Source organism: Balaenoptera physalus (assembly GCF_965194825.1).
Source record: "Balaenoptera physalus genome assembly, chromosome: 10".
Lineage (NCBI taxonomy): Eukaryota > Metazoa > Chordata > Mammalia > Artiodactyla > Balaenopteridae > Balaenoptera > Balaenoptera physalus.
In genome coordinates, this window is record NC_138889.1 from 1,657,161 (window position 1) to 1,675,382 (window position 18,222).

The following is an 18,222-nucleotide window of genomic DNA, read 5'->3' on the forward strand; positions in this document are numbered from 1 at the left end:
ATCCTGCCTCCTTTGCTCCTTCACCGAAGGTTTAGCTCATTCCTCACGCCCTCCACTCAGCTCTCACCCGTCTCCACCTTCTGGAGGCTCGAGCCTGGACCACAGTCTCTCCCCAGGCCCCCGCACGCCCTCCACTCAGCTCTCACCCGTCTCCACCTTCTGGAGGCTCGAGCCTGGACCACAGTCTGCCCCCAGGCCCCCACTGACAGAGTAATAAGTGTTGCTCAAGCGCTCAGCCTCATCCTTCCAAATGGATGCTAAGCTCCCGGGGGAGAGGGACGCTGGCTTGTCACTCTTCTGTCCTCCTCCTCGGTGCCTGGCACAGTGCTGACTGCAAGCTGGTTCCGAGGCTGCCTGTCAGTTGGAGAATTCCTTCCTCTGATGCTCCTTGAGCCCTGCTCCTTGATCTCTCCACTTCCTGCGTGCTGGCATGACTTGTTCTTTGGCAGATTCCCCATAAATTCCTGATCCTCTGCTCACATCAATCTTTTGCCAATTTCAATGATGCCAGGAGCTCCAATCCATGGCTCCATGTGCCTCTGTAGAAGCTTCCACACTATACTAGAATCCCTGGTCAGTCAACAGTCTTGGGATGAGGCTGGGCCCAGTTTTTCTTGGATGTAATGCAGCAGGGGCACAGAACCGGAGACAGAAATAGCACATACGTCCTTTCAGATTCCTCTCCTGCAGACCCTCATCCCCCTTACCTTCTCCTGTCCCCTCTATGGATGGAGAGAGTATGGCTCAGACAAAAGAATGACCCAGACTCCCAGCTTGCTAGGGCCAGAGCTGGATGGCCCCTTTAGACACCTGGAAGCCAGAGCGTGTAAGTGAGGGCCACAGCTTTCCACCTGCTCCAGTGCCTTGCTGCTGGGCCTTTAGTCCCGGGCAGGCAAGGGCAGACTCAGGTGGAGTCCTGTGAATCACATTCTCTGTGACGCAGCCCTTGGCAAGGTGAGGGGTTTCTGAAGAGTCACGGCCGCGTATTCCTGTGGGTACTTCACAGGGAGGGCTGTCATTAGGGCTCCTAAGCTCTGTAGGACAGATCTGATGCAAAGCAGAGAACCTCTTTTCTGCATTCTTACATTAAGCCACAAAAACATGAAACACGTCTTCTTTGAGACTGTTCATAGCTGGCCTGGAAAGCCACGAAGGGAGAGGAGCGTGGTTGGTAAGGCTGAGAGGGTTATCGTCTGGTTTTCAGATAAAAATCGTCCTAAATTATGGCTCTACTTTCTTCCTTGGGCAAAAACTTGATCTTCTTTCAGCCAGACAAAAAACGAATACAGTTTGGCTAAAATTCCAAGAACTGGCGCCCACCTGCTATATCCTACCATACACACGGTTCTGCAGTATCACGCTCTGTAACAGGTGGGGTCCTGGTAGACCCCCTCCCATGTTTGGGGACCCATCTGGATGAGACATCATAAAATGATCCTATGTGGTGGGAACAGGTGTCTTAAGCCAGGAAGGCCTGGATCTGTCTCTGGGCCAGTCACCACCTCCATCTCACCAAGATGTGGCCTTCAGGGAAACTGTAACTGAGCAGGAGAATACTGGATATTCTGGGAAATTAGAATCATAATGAAGTTTGAGTTTTAAAAAGCAAAGTCTCCAGGAATTTATTTTTGGAGAGGACAAAGTGGACTGTTAGAACAGCTATTCGGGTCCAGAAAAACAACGTATGGCCAGAGGCTGCAGGTGCCTGCAAAGATCTGTGAGCATTCTGAGCTGAGATGGAAAATTCTTATGATAAGAAGGTTTAGAATCCTGCAAAGATTTTCCCCACTTCTCCTGCATCAGATCTTAAGATGAGATATTTATACTTCGGAAATCCAATTTCCTTTGTTTATTTTCTTCTCTCCTTCCAAGTTCTTTTAAACATGCTGACTGGTCTCTGGCATATTGAGAGAAAACAAGGTGAAAGAAGTTGCTTCATAAATGGGCTAGACTTCTGTAATGGTCATGCTCACATCCCTGTGTGCCTGGGACTGGTGGTGGCGGCTTGAATTCAAGCGAGAAAATTCTAAGATCTAGATACTGTCTGTCTACGAATGCTTTCTTTCTAGGGATTTCCTCTAGAGTTCATTTTTGGCTGAATTTTGGAGACTGTTTTCCTGGCAAGTTGTATCATTTCCCCAGTGGCTGCAGCACGACCTCCCATCCCACGAGCTTTGGGATGTGGACACCACTCCTATCAAGAGGTAGGGATCTACATTCCCTGCTTTGGAATCGGGGCTGGGTTTTGACTCTATTGGAAGTGGTGCTATGTGTCTTCCAGGGCTAGGACATAAAGGGAAGTCTATCTTCTGCCTGGTTCTACTGGGATGCCAGCTCTTGGAACCCAGCCACCATGCTGTAAGGAAGCCCAAGCATCCCGCGGAGAAGCCCACCTGGAGAATAACTGCAGTTCTTTGCCTGCAGCCCTGGCTGCCAGCCAGCATCACTTGCTGACCACATGAGTAAGCCGCCTCCAGCGCACAGCTTCCCTCCACCGGTTGGTCAGATGTTGTGTGAAGCAGAGAAGAGCTGTCCCCACCATGCCCTGCCCAAATTGCAGATTTGTGAGCAAATAAGTGACTCTTGTTGCTTTAAGTCGCTACATTTTGGGATGGTTTTTTTTTTATATGGCAAGATAACCGATACAGTTCCTGACTATAGAAACACTAAACACCCTCTCTGGTGCTCACTGGGGTAAATTACTTGGACTTGGAGATGCCTCTCTTCCTCACAAGCCGCTGTTCTGACGGCCGTCCTCACCTAGATTCTACAAAGAGGTCTGGGACCACTGAGGAAGGGGGGATGACAGTGAGTGAACAACTGGTTTTGAGTCCTATGTGCTCAGTAGATGTGAGGAGGGAGTGAGTACCCCCTCCTCTTCTAGATTTGAAGCTTCCGCAGATACCTGTCCTTCAGGGCTCCAGGGGGATGTGTGGGTAGGTAGCTAGATGGTTTTACATGGAGGAACTGATAAGACTAGCATTTTGCATTTCCAAAATGTAGGAGGGATGACATCTACTCCCTTACCTGATGTACACACCTGCATTATTAGAGACACTGATGACTCACCAGGTACACCCAGGAGCTGCTCCCAGGAGTGGCATACATCCTTCCCTCATGTCCGTCTTGGATGCTGGGGTCCATGCTCACCTTGAGTCCATTACTGGACGTGTCCCATCCTTCTTGGGTCCCGAGATTAGCCACGTGCCAAGAGGGAAAGACTTAATTGTCTCATTCCTCACTGTGACCTGATATTGTACATCTCTTTTGAGTTGATATGAAACCAAACTGAGACATGTCTGAGGATGATGCTAACTTTTACCTTTGAATCTCAACTTTCCTCCCTTTTCTCTCTGCCTTCACTCCCCTGTTCTGCTGCATTTCCGGTAGATTTAGCCAGAAGAAATTTAGTTCCCTTTTCAGATAGATCTTTTGAAACCCTTCCCAACCGAACTCACGCTCTTAAGCTCTTTATGTTATTTTTTCCTTTCAATCTGACAGACAGTTTTAGTTCCCTAGCAGAAACCACTATGCTGAGTAGGACAAAGTCAATGGCCAAGCAAATACAGTCAAGATGATGGTAAGAGTGGCTCCACCCCTTTCCTTACCCTCCAGGCCCCTAGAAGAATGTTTCCCACTCCGCTGCCGTGTTTATGCCTACAAAGGGCTAGGGACTGGGGCGGCCCTGGGGGAACCCAGCATTTCTCTTTAGGCCAGCTAGCTGCTTAGGGGCTTTACAAAGAGAATCCTGTTATCGTTAGTTCTGCAAAGGGATCCCTTAAGGCTCATAGCCCTAGGACCCTGGTTACATGTATATGTTGAGGGCAGAGCTCTAGTTCCTGGACACGCTGGCTGGGAATCAGCCCTTCAGTGGGGGACCAGAGCTTCCAACTCATTTCACATCCCCAAGAAAGGCATCTTGGCAGAGAAAGAGACCCTAAAGTGATGGCTCAGGGAGAACTGTCCCTGTATCACCAGAGTTACGTCTCATGACTGGAGCAGTTGGGCAGGGTAGGATTCTGGTTCTCCAGGTTACATCCAAATGCTAAACTTTACCAGTGTATTTGCTGCTCTGCTGGGGAAGGGGTCCCAGCTTTCCATCTCCTGGCTGGCGGTGAGCTAAGAGGGTTCACCTTCCAGGGAAGGCTGTTTCTCCAGTGTTCAGGCCACTTTTGATGCATGGTCTGTGTGTGTGTGTGTGTGTGTGTGTGTGTGTGTGTGTGTGTTTTCTTAGAAGCAAGTTTCCCTCTTTTTTTTTTTCTTTGAGCTCCATGTCCTAGAACCAGTGAGCTCCCCTTTGCCGCCCCTCTGTCTCCCCTCTGTGGCAGCAGCCCATCCTGGGGAGCTGTGCCCCTCTCACCACTGCTCTCACTCCTTGAAAGAACAGGCATCTTCACTGCAGCCTCAGAACGCCCGTGTGAGGGGATTGTTTGTAGTAGATGTTTCCATGACACTTGTTTATTTCTTCTGCAAATACAACTGCACTGGGGGAGGGGATGAGATTGGGAAACATGAACACCTTCCAGTTTCCTCCCTGTCCTCTACTGTAGGAATAAGAAGCCCACTTTCCCTGGGTCCCTCCATCCCAGACCCCTACACTGCTCCCCAAATCCATTTGGCTTCATGCTGCTGAGATGGGGCCAGGCTCCCAGGCGGGTGGGGAGGGGGGAGGAACCTTGTGCTTGAGGAGACAGCCTTTTTAGGAGAAGAACAAACACTTTCACTGCTCAAAGTCGAGATTTCGTGGTGATGAGCAACTATGACCCGCACTGGGGGTGGCAGTATGCACACGTGTGTTCCCGATGGGGCCCGTGACTCTCCCGCAGCTGAGCCAATGAATCACCCCAAATCTTAGCGACTTTTAGAGGTCACTTTAGTCATCCCCCTGCCTTCGGGCTGGATGGAGCTTAACGTAATCTCACGTTTGGGTGGGAGGGCGTGCGTTGGGGAGAAGAGTGGCCGTGTGTGGAAGGGAAGGGGGTGGTGGCGTTAGCGCGTGACCCCTTGGAAAAGATCTCCGGCGAAGGACGTTCCCAGCTTCCCCAGGCTGCCGTTCCCGGGTTTCCCCATCACTGAATCAGCACCGTCCTCCCGGGACGCCTGTTTGCTGTATGGAAACCGGATGCTGGGTTCACTAGGTGGGCGGGGGCGCCGACCCCTCAGACCAGCAGAGTACCCGAGACTCCAGGGTCCCGTTAGCCGGCCCGGCAGCCACATTCCCTCCCCCAGAAACTTGCCAGGCAGCGGGAGCAGGGAGCAGAACCGAGCGGAGACGCGGTAGCGCCTTCTCCCCGGCAATGCGCATGATTCTGCGGCTCTGGGCTGGCCACACGTCAACGCACCTTGAATGGGCTCTCCCCCCTCGCCGCGACGGGCAGGCGTCCCAGCCAATCGGGCCCCGGGATCGCGAGCCGCGCCCAATGGGCGGACGGCGGGGGCGGGCCTGGGGCGGTGCCGCCGGGCTTCTCCTCGGCGCTGGCTGCGCTCGGCTTGGGTTCTAGTGCAGGTGCTGCTGCGCCGGGCGGGAGGCTACGCGCCGAGCCGAGCGGAGCCGCGGAGGGATGGGGAGCGGGCCGCCCGGGCTGCAAGAGCCGCAGGAGCCGCGGGAGCACCGGCACGGGGCGTAGGCGGCGCGGGGCACTTTGCGATAGGATGAGGCTCCTGGCTGGCGCGCGGTAGTACTATGATTTGGTATGTGGCCACTTTGATAGCAAGTGTGATCAGCGCCCGAGGTCTTGCGGCTCAAGGTGAGTTGAAGTGCAGCGTCCCTCCCCTGCGCCTCCCGGCGCTCTCGGCCCCGTCCTCCCGCCGAGCCCGCGCCCTCTCGGCGGGCGCGCTCCGAGCACCGCGGGGAGGGCGGGGGCCGAGGCCGCGGCCGGCGTGAAGGGCCTGAGCCCGGGCTGCCGGCGCTCGGGAGAGGACGCCTCGGGCTTGGGTCCACTTCGCCACCCTTGGCCCCAGGGCTTCACAGCGGGTGCCGCGCCCGGTGCCCTTCGCGGGCGCAGCCGCCGCCGCGAGCGCTGGGGAGGCGGCGGCTTTCTGAACTCTGCCGCCGGGGAGTTTGCGGGTCTTCGGGCGGCTGCGGCACACTGGACCCCGCGCAGCGCCACCGCTCCGTAGGAGAGCCGCTGTGGGGCTTGGCTCCGGCTCGCGTCTCTCCGGACCACACGTCTTGGCAGCTGGAGGTCGGGTCCCCTCGCAGGGCGGGGCGCACGGAGCCCCGCGAGAGGAGAAGAGCTGGTTCCGCGCGGGGTCCCTCGCCGGCTGCGAGGAGCGGCCGCCTTCGGCTGGCCCTGCCCGCGCCCCGTTCCGCCGCACCTGAGACCGGCCGGGCAAAAGTTCCCCGGGAGCGCGCCGCAGCCGGGCACAGCTGGCCGGGGGCGAGGGCAGCGGAAGGGGGTCCCCAGTGCCGCGTCTCCGGGCAGAGGGAGGTTTTCCTCTTTCCGTTTTTCCGGTCTGAGCTGGGAAGAGGCCAGAGGGAAGCCCGCGCGTTGGGTGATGCGCGCGTGAGCGCGCGGGCTTGTGCTCTGGAGACGGCAGAGCCACCTGCCCGCCTCTGTGTGACACCCCGGCTCTCGGCCCTTGTATGGAAGTAGGAGCGGAGCCTGGAGGTGCCGGGAGCTCACGGTGCGCAGCGCGCAGACACGACCCGGCTGCGGACAGGTTCGTAGGGCCGGGAGGGATGGCTTCCGGGGAGAACCGCCGGGGGTGGGCGGCAGCAGGATGACCCGCAGCGGGATACCCCGCGTCCGGCCGCGCTCGCGAAGGAGGGTCCTCTCCTCGCCGTGTCTGGGGCTGTGTAGGGGGAGGGGAAGTGATTTGGGAAAGTTTCTGGAATGGAATAGGTCTCCGTGCTGTTTGGGGGGTGTGAATACAAACAGAGGAGGGCCAAAGGAAGGGTGATTTTGTTAAATGGTGTGTGACCTGGATGGTTTTAAAACTCTCCCTTTGTCAGGTGGGGAAACTGAGGCCAGAGTGACCGCAGAAGCTCGTGGAGTGGGGTGTGAGGTGGTTCGAGCTGCGCTTGAGAACCTGTCTCTAGCCTCAGGCCCCCCTCCCCCATTCCCTTGTAGTCTTCCGATGCCCGCAGTTTCCTCCCCTCCAGTTTTTGGTATGTTCCTGCTATGGGACTGTGGCTGAAAGCACAAAAGGATGTGCTGGGATCTTTGAATAAAAAAGAGACTCCGAAGGGAGGCTCTGAAATAGCCTCCAAGCCTGAGACTTCAGGGGAGGCGGATGGACTTTTTGCAAGTTTAAGCACAGAATAAAGGAAAATGGGCTTTATTACAGCAACACACAAAGCGGCTAGACAGAAGGAAGGACTTCCCAGCATTGACGGCTGTTGGTTATGAAGCTTTTGCCTTCTTCTGTCTGGGGTGGCTGGACATGAACCCCTGCCCGCCACCCCTGTGGGTCTTGGAGGTCTTTTTAGCCAAAGGGGCTCTGCGTGTGGTGGTGAAGGACCTAGGTCTAGTCACAGGACCTGGACTCAAGTCCGGCTTGGCTACTTGCTGGCCTGTGACCTTGGACACGTTGCTTCGCTTCTCTGATTGTCACTTGCCTCATAGGAGGTTAGCCTGAGCTTGTAGGGTTTTTGTGAACATTAGTGTTCTGTAGTAAGTAAGTAAATGATGATGATGATGGTTTCAGTGTCTGGGGCTTCCAGGCCCCCCTCTCAATGTCTTTCCCTTGAGCCATTCAGGGCATTGGGAGCTGGGAATGCCTTGGGGTAAAGTTCAGTTGCTGCCTCTGCCGGGAACCAAGTTTGGTTTCCCAGGCAGACCTTGCCCGGGGAGATGTGGAGGGCTGCTCGGAAATCCTTCGAAAGATCTGTAAAACTGGAGTTTTGTCAGTGGCCAGAGCCTTGTGGGAAGGATGCAGCGAGCCCAGGAGGCAGGCAGCTCATCACGCACAGCCTCCGGGGGCAGGAGACGGGCCTGTGAGGCTGCTGCCCGCACACTGCCAGCATTCACATGCTGCTGTGTGAGCTCAGCTGTTCTCCGACTGGCAGAGATGACTTCCGATGACTTCCGGGAGATTCCTGAGGGGAGGGACTTTGCGGTGCCAGTCTTAGGGTTTGGCTGAGCAGGGGCTGCTCCAGCAGAGGGGCAAAAGGGTTGGGACTGAGGGAGGGATGGGCTTGAGTCACGTGTGTCCGGGGGGCAGTGGAGAGGTTGGGGAGGGCGTGCAGAAGAGCCTGGAAGATGGCTATGGAGTCTGCATCCCAGACGTTTGCTGAACAAGCCTTGGGGGAGGACCCGGGCCTTTACCGCCAAGGCTGCCTCCTCCTGTTGACTACAAATCCTGCATGACTAGTGTCCCCAAATAAAGTGGGTTCTGACTCAGATCCTGCTGGTAGCTGGACCAGTGCCCTGTGCTCTTGGCCTGGCCCTGACCCTCCTGCCTCCCTTTGGCAGCGAAGGTGGGAGGGAGGAGTTCTAGGCCTGGAGGCTGCTTGCGAGACCCATAGGCAGCCTCTCAGCTGAGCAGGACGTGGCCAAGTGGCATGTGTGTGTCCCCAGCACACACGCTAGAGGCAGGGGTGTGTCTGGCAGGCCGCGCTCAGGAGAAGCTGAGCAGGGGGTGTGTGGGAAGAATCAGCTTTCAGCTGCTGGCCCCAAGATCGGCGTGTGCTGGACCTGGAGCTGCCGGGTCCCAGGGCCGGTGGTTTCAGGTTTGAGGCTCTGAGACAGAAAGCTGGGATCTGGTTACCCAAGGAGCAGATGCTGCCTGGCCGGGAGATGCTGAACTCCAGCCTTGCTCTGGCTGCCCTCTGTCCTGGCTCCTGGCCCTGTGCTCTCCTCCCTCAGATCTCCCTTCCTCGGGCCTGGCTGCCACAGCCTTGCTGCGCTGAGGGAGTGAGGGCGGACCTGGGCGCGAGGGGGTGAGGCCCGAGAGGGACGCACTCTCTTCTCTCTGAAAGGCTCCCTGTCCCCCGGCACGTCCCGTGCCTCCTCAGGCTGGGCCCGGGTCTCGGGTCTCGGGGAGCAGCTCTTTCCTGTCTGAGCCCGAGGATGGGTAAAGCAGCTTGTGTGAGAGTGGATCTGAATTGTGGAAAGAGCTGTCACTGGTGGAAGCTGCTGGAGGTGACTGCACACGCGCGTGTGTGTGTGCGCGCAGCTGTGTGTTTGCATGTGCACGTGAATGCAGCAGACAGGCGACCCAGAGTCTCTAGGAACGAGGTGGGCATCACTCCCATCTGAGTGTTGATGGCCGTGGGCGGCAGTAAGGCTAGACTTGGAGCAGACGCCTGGCTTCCCTGCCCCCTGCTCCACACCTGAGCCTGGGCAGCCCAGAAGCTCAGCTCAGGGGCTGGTTGAAGGATGCCTGAACTCCCCAAGAGAAAGCCTCAGTGGGGACACACACGGGCAGAGCCCCGGGGACGCAGAAGTCGGGTCTGTCTTGTAAGGTGGGCTCTGGCCTCGGCTGCCCAGTAGCCCAGACTCCTGAGTGGAGAAGGGGCTGGGTCCCTGGGGAGCCGGGCGCAGAGGCAGCTTGTAGCCTGGCCCTGCCCACGGGGGTGAGCCCAGCCTGCCCGAGGCAGCTGACCTATTTTTCTTAGGAATCTTCCTGCTTTTCTGTCCTCTCTTGCGTGAATCAGCAGGAGATTGGTGAGCAGAGTCGGGGCCTCTATGAAGGTTTTGGAGAGCAGTTCCTCGTGGGCCAGACTGTGAGCAAGGTCTCAGCCAGCCTGCCTGTCCTCCTGGAAGCGGGGGAGTGGGTGCTGCTCTCAGCCCGTCCCTCCACCCCGCCCCGCCCCGAGCTCCCTCCTGGTCCAGGCCCCGGCCACAGGCTGTGGCAGGTAACTTGCACACACTGTACGAGGGGAGCCGCTGTCCTGGTTTCTGGCTTCTGAGTAGGGAGCGCTGCTGACGCTTCACTACGAGCAGACACGGGCTTCAATCCCCCCGTTACTCGTGTCCACCTGGCGCCTTACCCGAGGGCTCTCCCGGCTCGCGGGCACTTGGACCAGGCCTGCGCCCGTCCGGCAGGCGGGCAGGGTGGGTGTCGCTGGGTCTGTCCCTGGAGGAGCCACTGCAGGCGGATTGCTGACTGCTTCCTGCCAGTGGCTCCTGGGGAAAGGCTCTTGGAAATACAATCTAGCCCAGAGCAAATTAAGGCTGCTAATAGCCTCGTTGCTGCCTCTCGGGCTGCCTGGGCCAGGAGGGTTAGGGTGGAGAGGCGCCCACGGAGGAGGGGGCCTGCAGATCCTGCCCCTCCCCCAGGGCCTCGAGAGAAGATGGGAAGGTTCCCAGCCAGGGCCAGGCTGGGCTCAACTGACCCTTGACTTGGGCCCTGAGAGTTTGATGGGGCGTGGGGGCCGAAGGGCCGTGAGGACAGCACTGGGAGACTGCAGAGGGTGGGGACCTCCCCGAGGATCTGCCCGGGGCTGGGGTGGAGGTCCTGGCCGCAGGCAGGCTGTCCCGGTGCCCTCTGGCCCACCTGCCTTCTGGAAGGGACAACCAGGGTGCGGCCTGACGTGGACACAGCCGTTCCTCCATCTCACACTTGGCTTTGGGTGGTATGTCTGTCCTCCGCTTTCCTCGTGCAAGCCTCTGGCTCTCCACCCCCCGGGTAGGGGGTGGGTGCTGTTCCGGGGGAGCCCAATCACAAGCTCCCTGGAATCTCCTGGAACCCCCTGGCGTGTCAGGGAGGAGGGACTGGGGGACTGTTGGGGGCTGTGCCTTTTTTGGACTCAGCAGGGATTATTTTTAGGCTGGCAGATGGAGGTGGTGGCTGGCGCTGGTATTATTAGACAACAGGCCTGTGGTTTGGGAGCCCGGTGCCCGAGGGGGAGGGGGAGGGGAGGCTCCCGGAGGACTTGTACTCACAGAGGAGGAGGCTGGCGCCGCCGCCACACCCAGCCCGAGCTCCCGGGTCCCAGGTGGAGGGGGCTCAGCCCAGCGCCGGCAGCTGCCTTCTTCTGACCCAGGCGCACCCCGCCGTCGTCCTTCTTGGGTCCGGGGCTGCAGAGCTCTGGCTGTGAGAACCTGTCCAGAGTGTGCGGTGTGGAGGGGCTGGCCTGACTCAGCGGAGGGGAGGGGACTGCTTCTTGGGTCAGCGCGGGAGGGGCCTTCGTCCTTGGTCCCTGGGCCTGTGGTCGGGTGAGCGGGGGCCAAGGGGAGACACAGCAGCTGGAACCTGCCCCGACCCGCTGCCTGGCCGGCGGCTGAGCCAACCAGGGGGCCCCCAGCCTGCTCACCTGTGAAATGGAGATGGTAGTACGCCTGTCAGCGAGTGCTGCGACCCAGCACGGGCCGGGTATGTAGGAGCGGCCTAGAGGAAGCCGAGTTTGCCTGGTGGCCGGCTCTCCCCGCCGTCAGACCTTCCCATCCTGGCACCTCTCCTCCCCCAGCCCCGCCTGTGGAAGAGCCCCAGCTTGGGGGGGTGGTGTGCCAGGCCCTGGATGCCCCTTGGTCCTGTGCTCACCAGGGATCCAGTGGCAGCCCTGGACCCGGCTACCTGCCGGGCACCACCTGGCCCAGAGAGCAGGAGATTTGTCCCCTGTGGGCTTTCGGAAAGGTCAGCCAGACCGCAGGGCCACCGCGTCCTCCTTTGTCCTCTCTGCCCACCAGGGTGCGTCCCCAAGATGCAAATTTGCTCTGCTCCTCCGGGTACAGCTGTGTCCTGCCTTCTCTGAAAGGGGTGTGTGGCATCAGGACACCTCCCACCCCAGCGGTGCTCACCCTGCAGACGCCAGCGTCCCTTTGAGGCTCGCGGCTTTGTCCCTCGGCTGCTGCAGGCTTCTGTGGTGGGGAGGGGTCTGGGGCCTCCCCCTCCTGCAGCCCTCCCCCTCAGGTCACCACCCATCCCTGTCTACCCCTCCCCCCCACTTCCTGCTCCCTTCTGTCCCCTCCTGGCTCTGGGTCCTCTGAAGGCCTGTGTCTCTGTGTCCCAGGCTGAGTCCTGTGTGCCTCTGAGCTCTCCCTGTCTGTTTGTCTCTCTCTGTCTCTGTCTGTTCGCACCCTGACCATCTGTCTCCATTCTTGCCCCTGGACTCTCTTTCACTCTTCGACTTCGGTCATGTCCTCCTAGGGTTGAGGTCATCTGTCTTCTCCGTCAAGCCCCTCTTCCATCTCTGCTGCCAGCAATGTTTACTTTTTTTTTGCAGTGAGTTTTTCTGGAGAAAGTGTTTTATTAGACATGCTTGGCTCAGAAAGGCTCAGGCTGAGGGGGAAGTGCTTGTGGGTGATGGAGTGAGAGCACACGCTCTGTGTGTGTGTGTGTGTGTGTGTGTGTGGGTGTGTGTTGAGGAGATGAGGGAAACTGATAAATATTTTAGGACTCAGAAAGCCAGGAGGGCTGGTCTGAGCGTGGAAGCTGGGGCAGGGCCTCCCCCCGCCCCCCGCCCCGGCCTTCTTCCTGGGAAACGGGTCTCTTTTGGCTTTGCTCCCCGTCTCTGCACGGCTGGCCTCACCGTGTCCTCTCCCAGCTGCCGGCCGCTGGTGGAAGGGTCCTCGGGAAGAATCGTGGAGGCGGGGCTGAGGCCCGGGGGGGCCTTGGGGGGGTGGGTGCGTAGCCCTGAGTCCAGGCTGGCGGGGGCCGGTGTGGAAGAGGCTGCCTCGCTGCTGTGCGGTGAGAATGAGGCAGCCCAGGTGCAGACCCTCACCCCGCCAGAGCCTCCAGAGCCTTCGCTGTGAGAGGGGGGCAAGCGACCCTGCCCCCTGCCCCAGGCGCTGGGGCCGGAGCCTGGGAAGGAGCCCCTTCTGCGGAGACCTCTGCCCCCCAGCTCCCGGGAGGAGCCCCTCCTCTCACCCTGGCTCCTGTATTTCCTCTCTTCTCCTCCTCCTCCAAAGTCTACACACTCACACGTGCATGCACACACGTACACACACGCACACACGCGTGCGCACGCTGCTTTCCCTGCTCGCTCAGGCGGCCTGCTCCTTGCCCATCCCTGCAGGGTCCAGGATCAGCCTTTGTGCCCGGGTGCTGCGAGGCGGGCTATGTCCCCACCTGGTGCCCCTGGGGTAGCGGGGGTGCCTGCTGCGCTTTCCCTGAGGGGCTGGGATTCAAACTTAGCCTAAAGCAGGGCTGGGAGTGTTGGGAAACCGGCTGGGGCCTCAGGCAGGTGAGGGCAACACTCTGCTCTGCTCCAAAAATACTCTGTGATCTTAGCTCTTTCTCTAGAAAACAGTGATGTCACCGGTAGCCAATCAGCTTCTGGAAGGGTTGCCTCCTCCTTCTTCCGCAATTTGCAGGAGGAGAGGGAGCTGGAGCGGGAGGGAGAAAAGGAGAGACAGACAGAGACACAGACCCAGAGAGATGGAGGCAGAGCGCATCACGGAGACCGGGCAGTGGAAAAGCAAAACCCCTTCCCCGGCACAGGCGAACGGAACCCCACACGTTCCCCCAACACACACACGCGCTGATAGAGACATGCAAACGAGGAGGTGGGGAGAGACTGGCAGGTAGACAGAATCACCCATGTAGCGGGGAGCTAGAGAGAGAGTGACAGGGACACAGCGAGACGGCCGTTGGAGGAGGAGCCAAAGCCAGAGGGTCAGAAAGACACAGAGACACGAAGGATAGACGGACAAGAGGAGCGGGGCAGGAGCCCGCAGGGGAGGGAGGTGTGGTCAGAATCAGGCCCAGAGGCACGCGGAGGACAGGCGCGGCTCTCCTGGGCGTCCCCGGCTGGAAGCCTCCGCGGAGGCTGCTGTCCCTGGTGCTGCCTGGAGGGGCCCAGCCGGGACTGCGGGGAGGGGCGGGGTGGGAGGGTAGTGTGGGAACTGGAGGGAAGGCAGGGGGAGGGGCCTCTTTCACTGGGAAGGGAGCTGGACAAGGTGCCTTTGGGCTGGAGGTGGGGGGTGCAGGCCTCGGGGCGGAGCCTGGGTTAACCGCTTCTCTCTGCGGCTGGGGGTGGGGCTGGCCTCATCGCCCGTCCCTTCCAGGCCCTTTCGGGAGGGTGGCCGAGCCCTATCCAGCCGTGCGCCTCGTCCTCTGCCGGAGGCGGGCATGTTCCCCTTAGCTGGCTGAGGTTAGCGGCCCCAGGGTCCCCCCTCCTGCGTCCCTAGCCTCCTGCGGCCTTAATGGTGATGTCTGGGGCTTCGCAGCCTGATAGGCTTGGGGCGTGGAAACTGGCGGGCTGGAGGCCCCTCCCGCTCCCCCCTTTGCGGCAGGCGCAGCGGACCGAGGGAGGAGGGGCAGAAAGGCCAGCTCCGGCCCCCGGGGTTTTCCCTCTGGTGATGCCACGAGCAGCCTCTGCTCAGCCTGTTAGGGTTCCCCGCTCCTGCATGGAGCACTCTTGCTTTGTGCCCTGAACATCAGGCTGAGCTGGGGGCGGGGCGTGGGAGGACAGCTGGCTCTGCAGCTCCTGCCGGGCTCCAGTGGGAAGCATCCTGGTGCAGGAAGACGGCCCTTGTTCACCCGCTGCAGCGCCCGGGCCACGGTGTCCGCAGAGGGGCCGAGGTCCCTCCACCTTCTCAGTGGCCACGCTCCTCAGAGCTGGCGGGGGTGTCATGGGGGAGGGCGCGGTCGGGCTCCGCTCTGTGGGGTTGGCAGGGCAGGGGTGGCCTCTGTGGGGGCCGGGCAGGATCTCCTTTCACCTCCTTTCCTGTGTCCCTGTGTGGCTGTCCCGATAGGTGCCCACGGCCTGCGAGAGGAGCCCGAGTTTGTGACCGCGAGGGCCGGCGAGAGCGTGGTCCTGCGATGCGACGTGGTCCACCCGGTGACGGGGCAGCCCCCGCCCTATGTCGTCGAGTGGTTCAAGTTCGGGGTGCCCATCCCCATCTTCATCAAGTTTGGCTACTACCCGCCCCATGTGGACCCTGAGTATGCAGGTAAGGCCTTCCCGCCTGGCTCCGGGGCCCCCGCACCGTCCCTCCTGCCTGTGTCTCGTGGCCTCTTGTCTTTTCCGACGGGCCTCGTATCTCTGTTTTCCCGTCGCTGTCTCTGTCCTCCCATCATCCTTTGCACTCTGGGAGGCTTTAGTTAAGTGGCGTGAGGAGAGGGACGCGGAGGTGGGGCAGACACAGAGCCTCCTCACAGCCCCGCTGGGCCGCAGGGGCCGAGGCCGGAGGAGGAGAAGGGAGGCCAGGAGCCGATGGGTGGGAGAGGAGGCCGGCGGGAGGGCGGCTCGGCGGGAGCAGCTGCGTCAGAGCCATGGCGGCCGCGGGGTTTGCTCTGTCTGGCTTTGCCCACTCCCTCCCTCTGGCTTTGAAGTTGGGGCCTCATCCCGTCCTGAGTCCTGAGTGCGAGGAAGTGTCGGGGCGCCTGCTCCACTCGCCGCCTCGTCCTCCGGCCGCCCTCCTCCCTCCTCCTGTGGCCCCAGTGCTGTCTTGCTCTGCAATTACTCCTGCCAGCGGTGGCCTCACTGAGTCACTGTCAGGGCCTGCCCGCCAAGGAGGAGGGCGTGGGGCGGTGTGAGTGAGGGGCCTGTGTGCCTGTGCGAGGGTTGCACGTGGGCTTGTGTGTGTGTGCATGCATCTCTGAGTGTGTGTATGCATGCGCGTGTGTTGGGGTTTAAAGGAAGAGAGGAAACTGGTGGGACACAGCTTTTATCTTTACCTCTGATTTCTGAGGTCTGCATTGCATTTTTCTCAGCTTCTATTTTTCTCTCTGTCTCTCTCTCTCCTCCTCTGTCTATGTCTCTCCGGCCCTGGTTGGTTTTGACTGTCTGGTTTGTAGGCAGATTGCCATTGCCGAGGAGACAAGGAGGAAAGCACAGGAGGTCGTGACACTGGGGCGAGGGGTGGGCCCGAGTGGAGAGTGAGCGGAGGGGGTACCCCGAGGGCTGCTCTGGGGAAGGGGACGGAGTTAGGGAGGGTGGCTCGGGGCGTTGCTCGCCTGCCAGCCGCTCCTCATTCTCGGGCGACAGGCCCTGCGGCCGAGCTCGGAACCTGGGCTCTGGCTGGATGAGCGCTCTGCTCTCTGGCCTCCGCGACAGGACTAGGAGGGGACGCCGGCACCTTGTCCCCAGCGGCCTCTTCTCCGCCCCCCGTAGGGGTGCTGGGCAGACAGGGTGCTGGGCGTGGCAGCCACGGGGACCTGCTGGGGCGGGGTCCCGCTCCTCTTCTTCTAGGCTCTCTGGCCCCCTTCCCGCCAGCTCCATATGCCTCCTGCCTTTCCTTGGCTCCAAGAGAACGGGAAGTTGCAGGGAACTGAGGCTTCCTCGGTGCAGCTGGCGGGCAGCGAGGCTGGGGCTCTCGGGGCCGCCCTGCTCTGGGCCTGCCCGGCGGGCGGCGGACTGGGGTCGCAAGGGTGCTCTGCAAGGCCCTGACCCGCTCTGTCCCCTCTCCACAGGCCGCGCGAGCCTCCACGACAAGGCGTCCCTGCGGCTGGAGCAGCTGCGCGCCGAGGACCAGGGCTGGTACGAGTGCAAGGTGCTCCTGCTGGACCAGCAATACGACACCTTCCACAACGGCAGCTGGGTGCACCTCACCATCCACGGTGCGTGCGTGCGCGCGCGCGGGCCTGTGCGTGGTGCGTGCGTGCGTGCGAGTGAGCGGGCAGACGTGCGTGGTGCGTGCTTGCGTGAGTGTGCGCGCAGGCGTGTGAGCGTGCGTGCGTGCCTGCGTGAGAGCTTGCATATGTGGTGCGTGCGTGTGCGCCTCCGGGCTGGGGGCCCCAGGCCCCTGGCTCGTCCTGGAGCCCCCGGGGGCCGTGGGCGCAGAGGCCTGGCAGCTCCCGGCACCAGGGCGTTTGCCGCGGGCGGGGTCGTCAGAGCCCAGCGCAGGGAGGTGGAAACCGGCATCTGAAACCGGTAGGGTTGAGGATCTGCGGGGCGGACTCGGGCGCAGCCGCAGGAAGACCCTCTCCGGGCACCTCCCCGTTACAGCCTTCCTTTAGTCCATTCGCCTCAGTAACCGTTGGGCGCCAGTCTCTACGCTGGATGATTGGCAGCAGCCGAGCAAACCCAGGGCCGGGCAGGGATCCTGCTGGTCCCGGTCCGGAGGGTAACCTTCTGATGCCCGTGGGTACTTACCGCCCAGGTGAAGGGTGACGGGCCTCGTGCTGTGCCGTGCTTCCCAGGGGGCCGGGGTTTCCCTGGACCGAGGGTCCCCTGTGCCCTTGGGAGCCCTCCCTTGGGAGGGGACATTCCTGAGGAGCCAGGGAGCGCCGGAACCGGGAGAAAGTGGAAGGAGAAGTGGTCCCCACGGTGGAGGGGAGCAGGGTTTTTGCTTTGATTTGTTTTTCTGAACGTACAGTTACTCTTGATTCAGTTTATGAGCTGACGTGTTCAGCCGCCGCGTGTTGCAGACGCTGAGCTGGTAATTGAGGTGTCAGCAGTGCATGTGCTTTGGACGCGCCCCCCACTGCTTGGGTCTTTCTGGGTGTGATGTCTGTGACCCTGGGTGCCGCGGTCGGGAGAGAGGAATGGGCGGTTGCCTGGGTTGCAAGTCTCTCTGAGCCTCGACGGTCCCTGCCTTGTGGGGTCGGGTCAGGCCATGCTCCTTCCGCCTTGAAAACCCATCCAGGGCCCTGGAAGAACAGATTATTTTAGCCAGAGCATTGGTCTCTGGAAAGCAAACTTAGGGACGGTGGCCCTGGGTCAGTGGTCCAGGCTGCCTGAGCCTCTGGGTGCAGGCGGCTCCTGCTGGGCAGTCCCCAGAGACCGATTGGAGGCTTATTATAAATCTTGGTTGGGCTGTCCCCACCACCCGCGAGTTTTTGAGTCATCCCTTTTCGATGCCAGCTGTTGTGTGTGCCCAGAATGAAAACTCGGCTTAATATTAGCCCAAGCAAAACATAATTAGGAAGGTAAACCTGCTGCTGACAGCGTCACTGACGAGCACCGAGCCAAGAGCCCCACGCTACTTGCTTTCTTGTGCCCTTTCCCGAGGCGGGCCGACGCCTCCTGCAGCCCCACCTCCTCCCCTCACATCACTAATGGATCCGGTCCAGCGAGCGGAGAATCAGGCATGCGCAGACGCTCCGAGCCGGGACGCAGAGCTTCGTCCGGAGTCGTGTGTCCTGTTAGAGCTCGGGCTCCGTCTGCCCCAGGGGGAGTTCATGGCTGGGAATTCCTCGTTGCTCGGAGGGACCGGCACGGAACGCGACCCGATGAGACTCGGCTTATTTCACGAATCCACCGCATTAGCTGTCTGATCCCTGGCACCCATATCACCTCTCTGAGCTTCCCTTTTGTGTTTCCAAGAACAGAGCCTGTTTGTAGGGCTGTTGTGAAGATGAAGGGAAACGCTGTGGATGAAGATGTCTGGCACGGCGCCTGGAAGGTTGGCTGCGCGGGGTCATTGTGTGCAGGATGCTGGTTATCTT

General features: G+C 60.4%; 1 protein-coding gene and 1 long non-coding RNA gene across 4 annotated transcripts in view; one reads left to right on the forward strand and one right to left on the reverse strand.

Annotated features, from left to right (window-relative positions):
* The first annotated feature begins 5,505 nt into the window (after positions 1 to 5,505).
* Positions 5,506 to 18,222, forward strand: part of IGSF9B (immunoglobulin superfamily member 9B) — a 45,983-nt gene continuing 33,266 nt past the window's right edge. For all 3 annotated transcript variants that reach the window (XM_082475856.1, XM_082475857.1, XM_082475858.1), the window contains exons 1-3: positions 5,506 to 5,747; positions 14,586 to 14,783; positions 16,246 to 16,392. In XM_082475856.1, the coding sequence (XP_082331982.1) occupies positions 5,684 to 5,747; positions 14,586 to 14,783; positions 16,246 to 16,392 (409 nt within the window). In that variant the 5' untranslated portion in view covers positions 5,506 to 5,683. The remainder of the gene's footprint in view (positions 5,748 to 14,585; positions 14,784 to 16,245; positions 16,393 to 18,222) is intronic.
* LOC309667445 lies at positions 6,673 to 12,670 on the reverse strand. The gene is made up of 3 exons (XR_014267777.1): positions 11,204 to 12,670; positions 10,833 to 11,095; positions 6,673 to 9,703 (listed from the first exon to the last, which is right to left on the reverse strand). It is a non-coding gene; the product is annotated as an uncharacterized lncRNA (long non-coding RNA).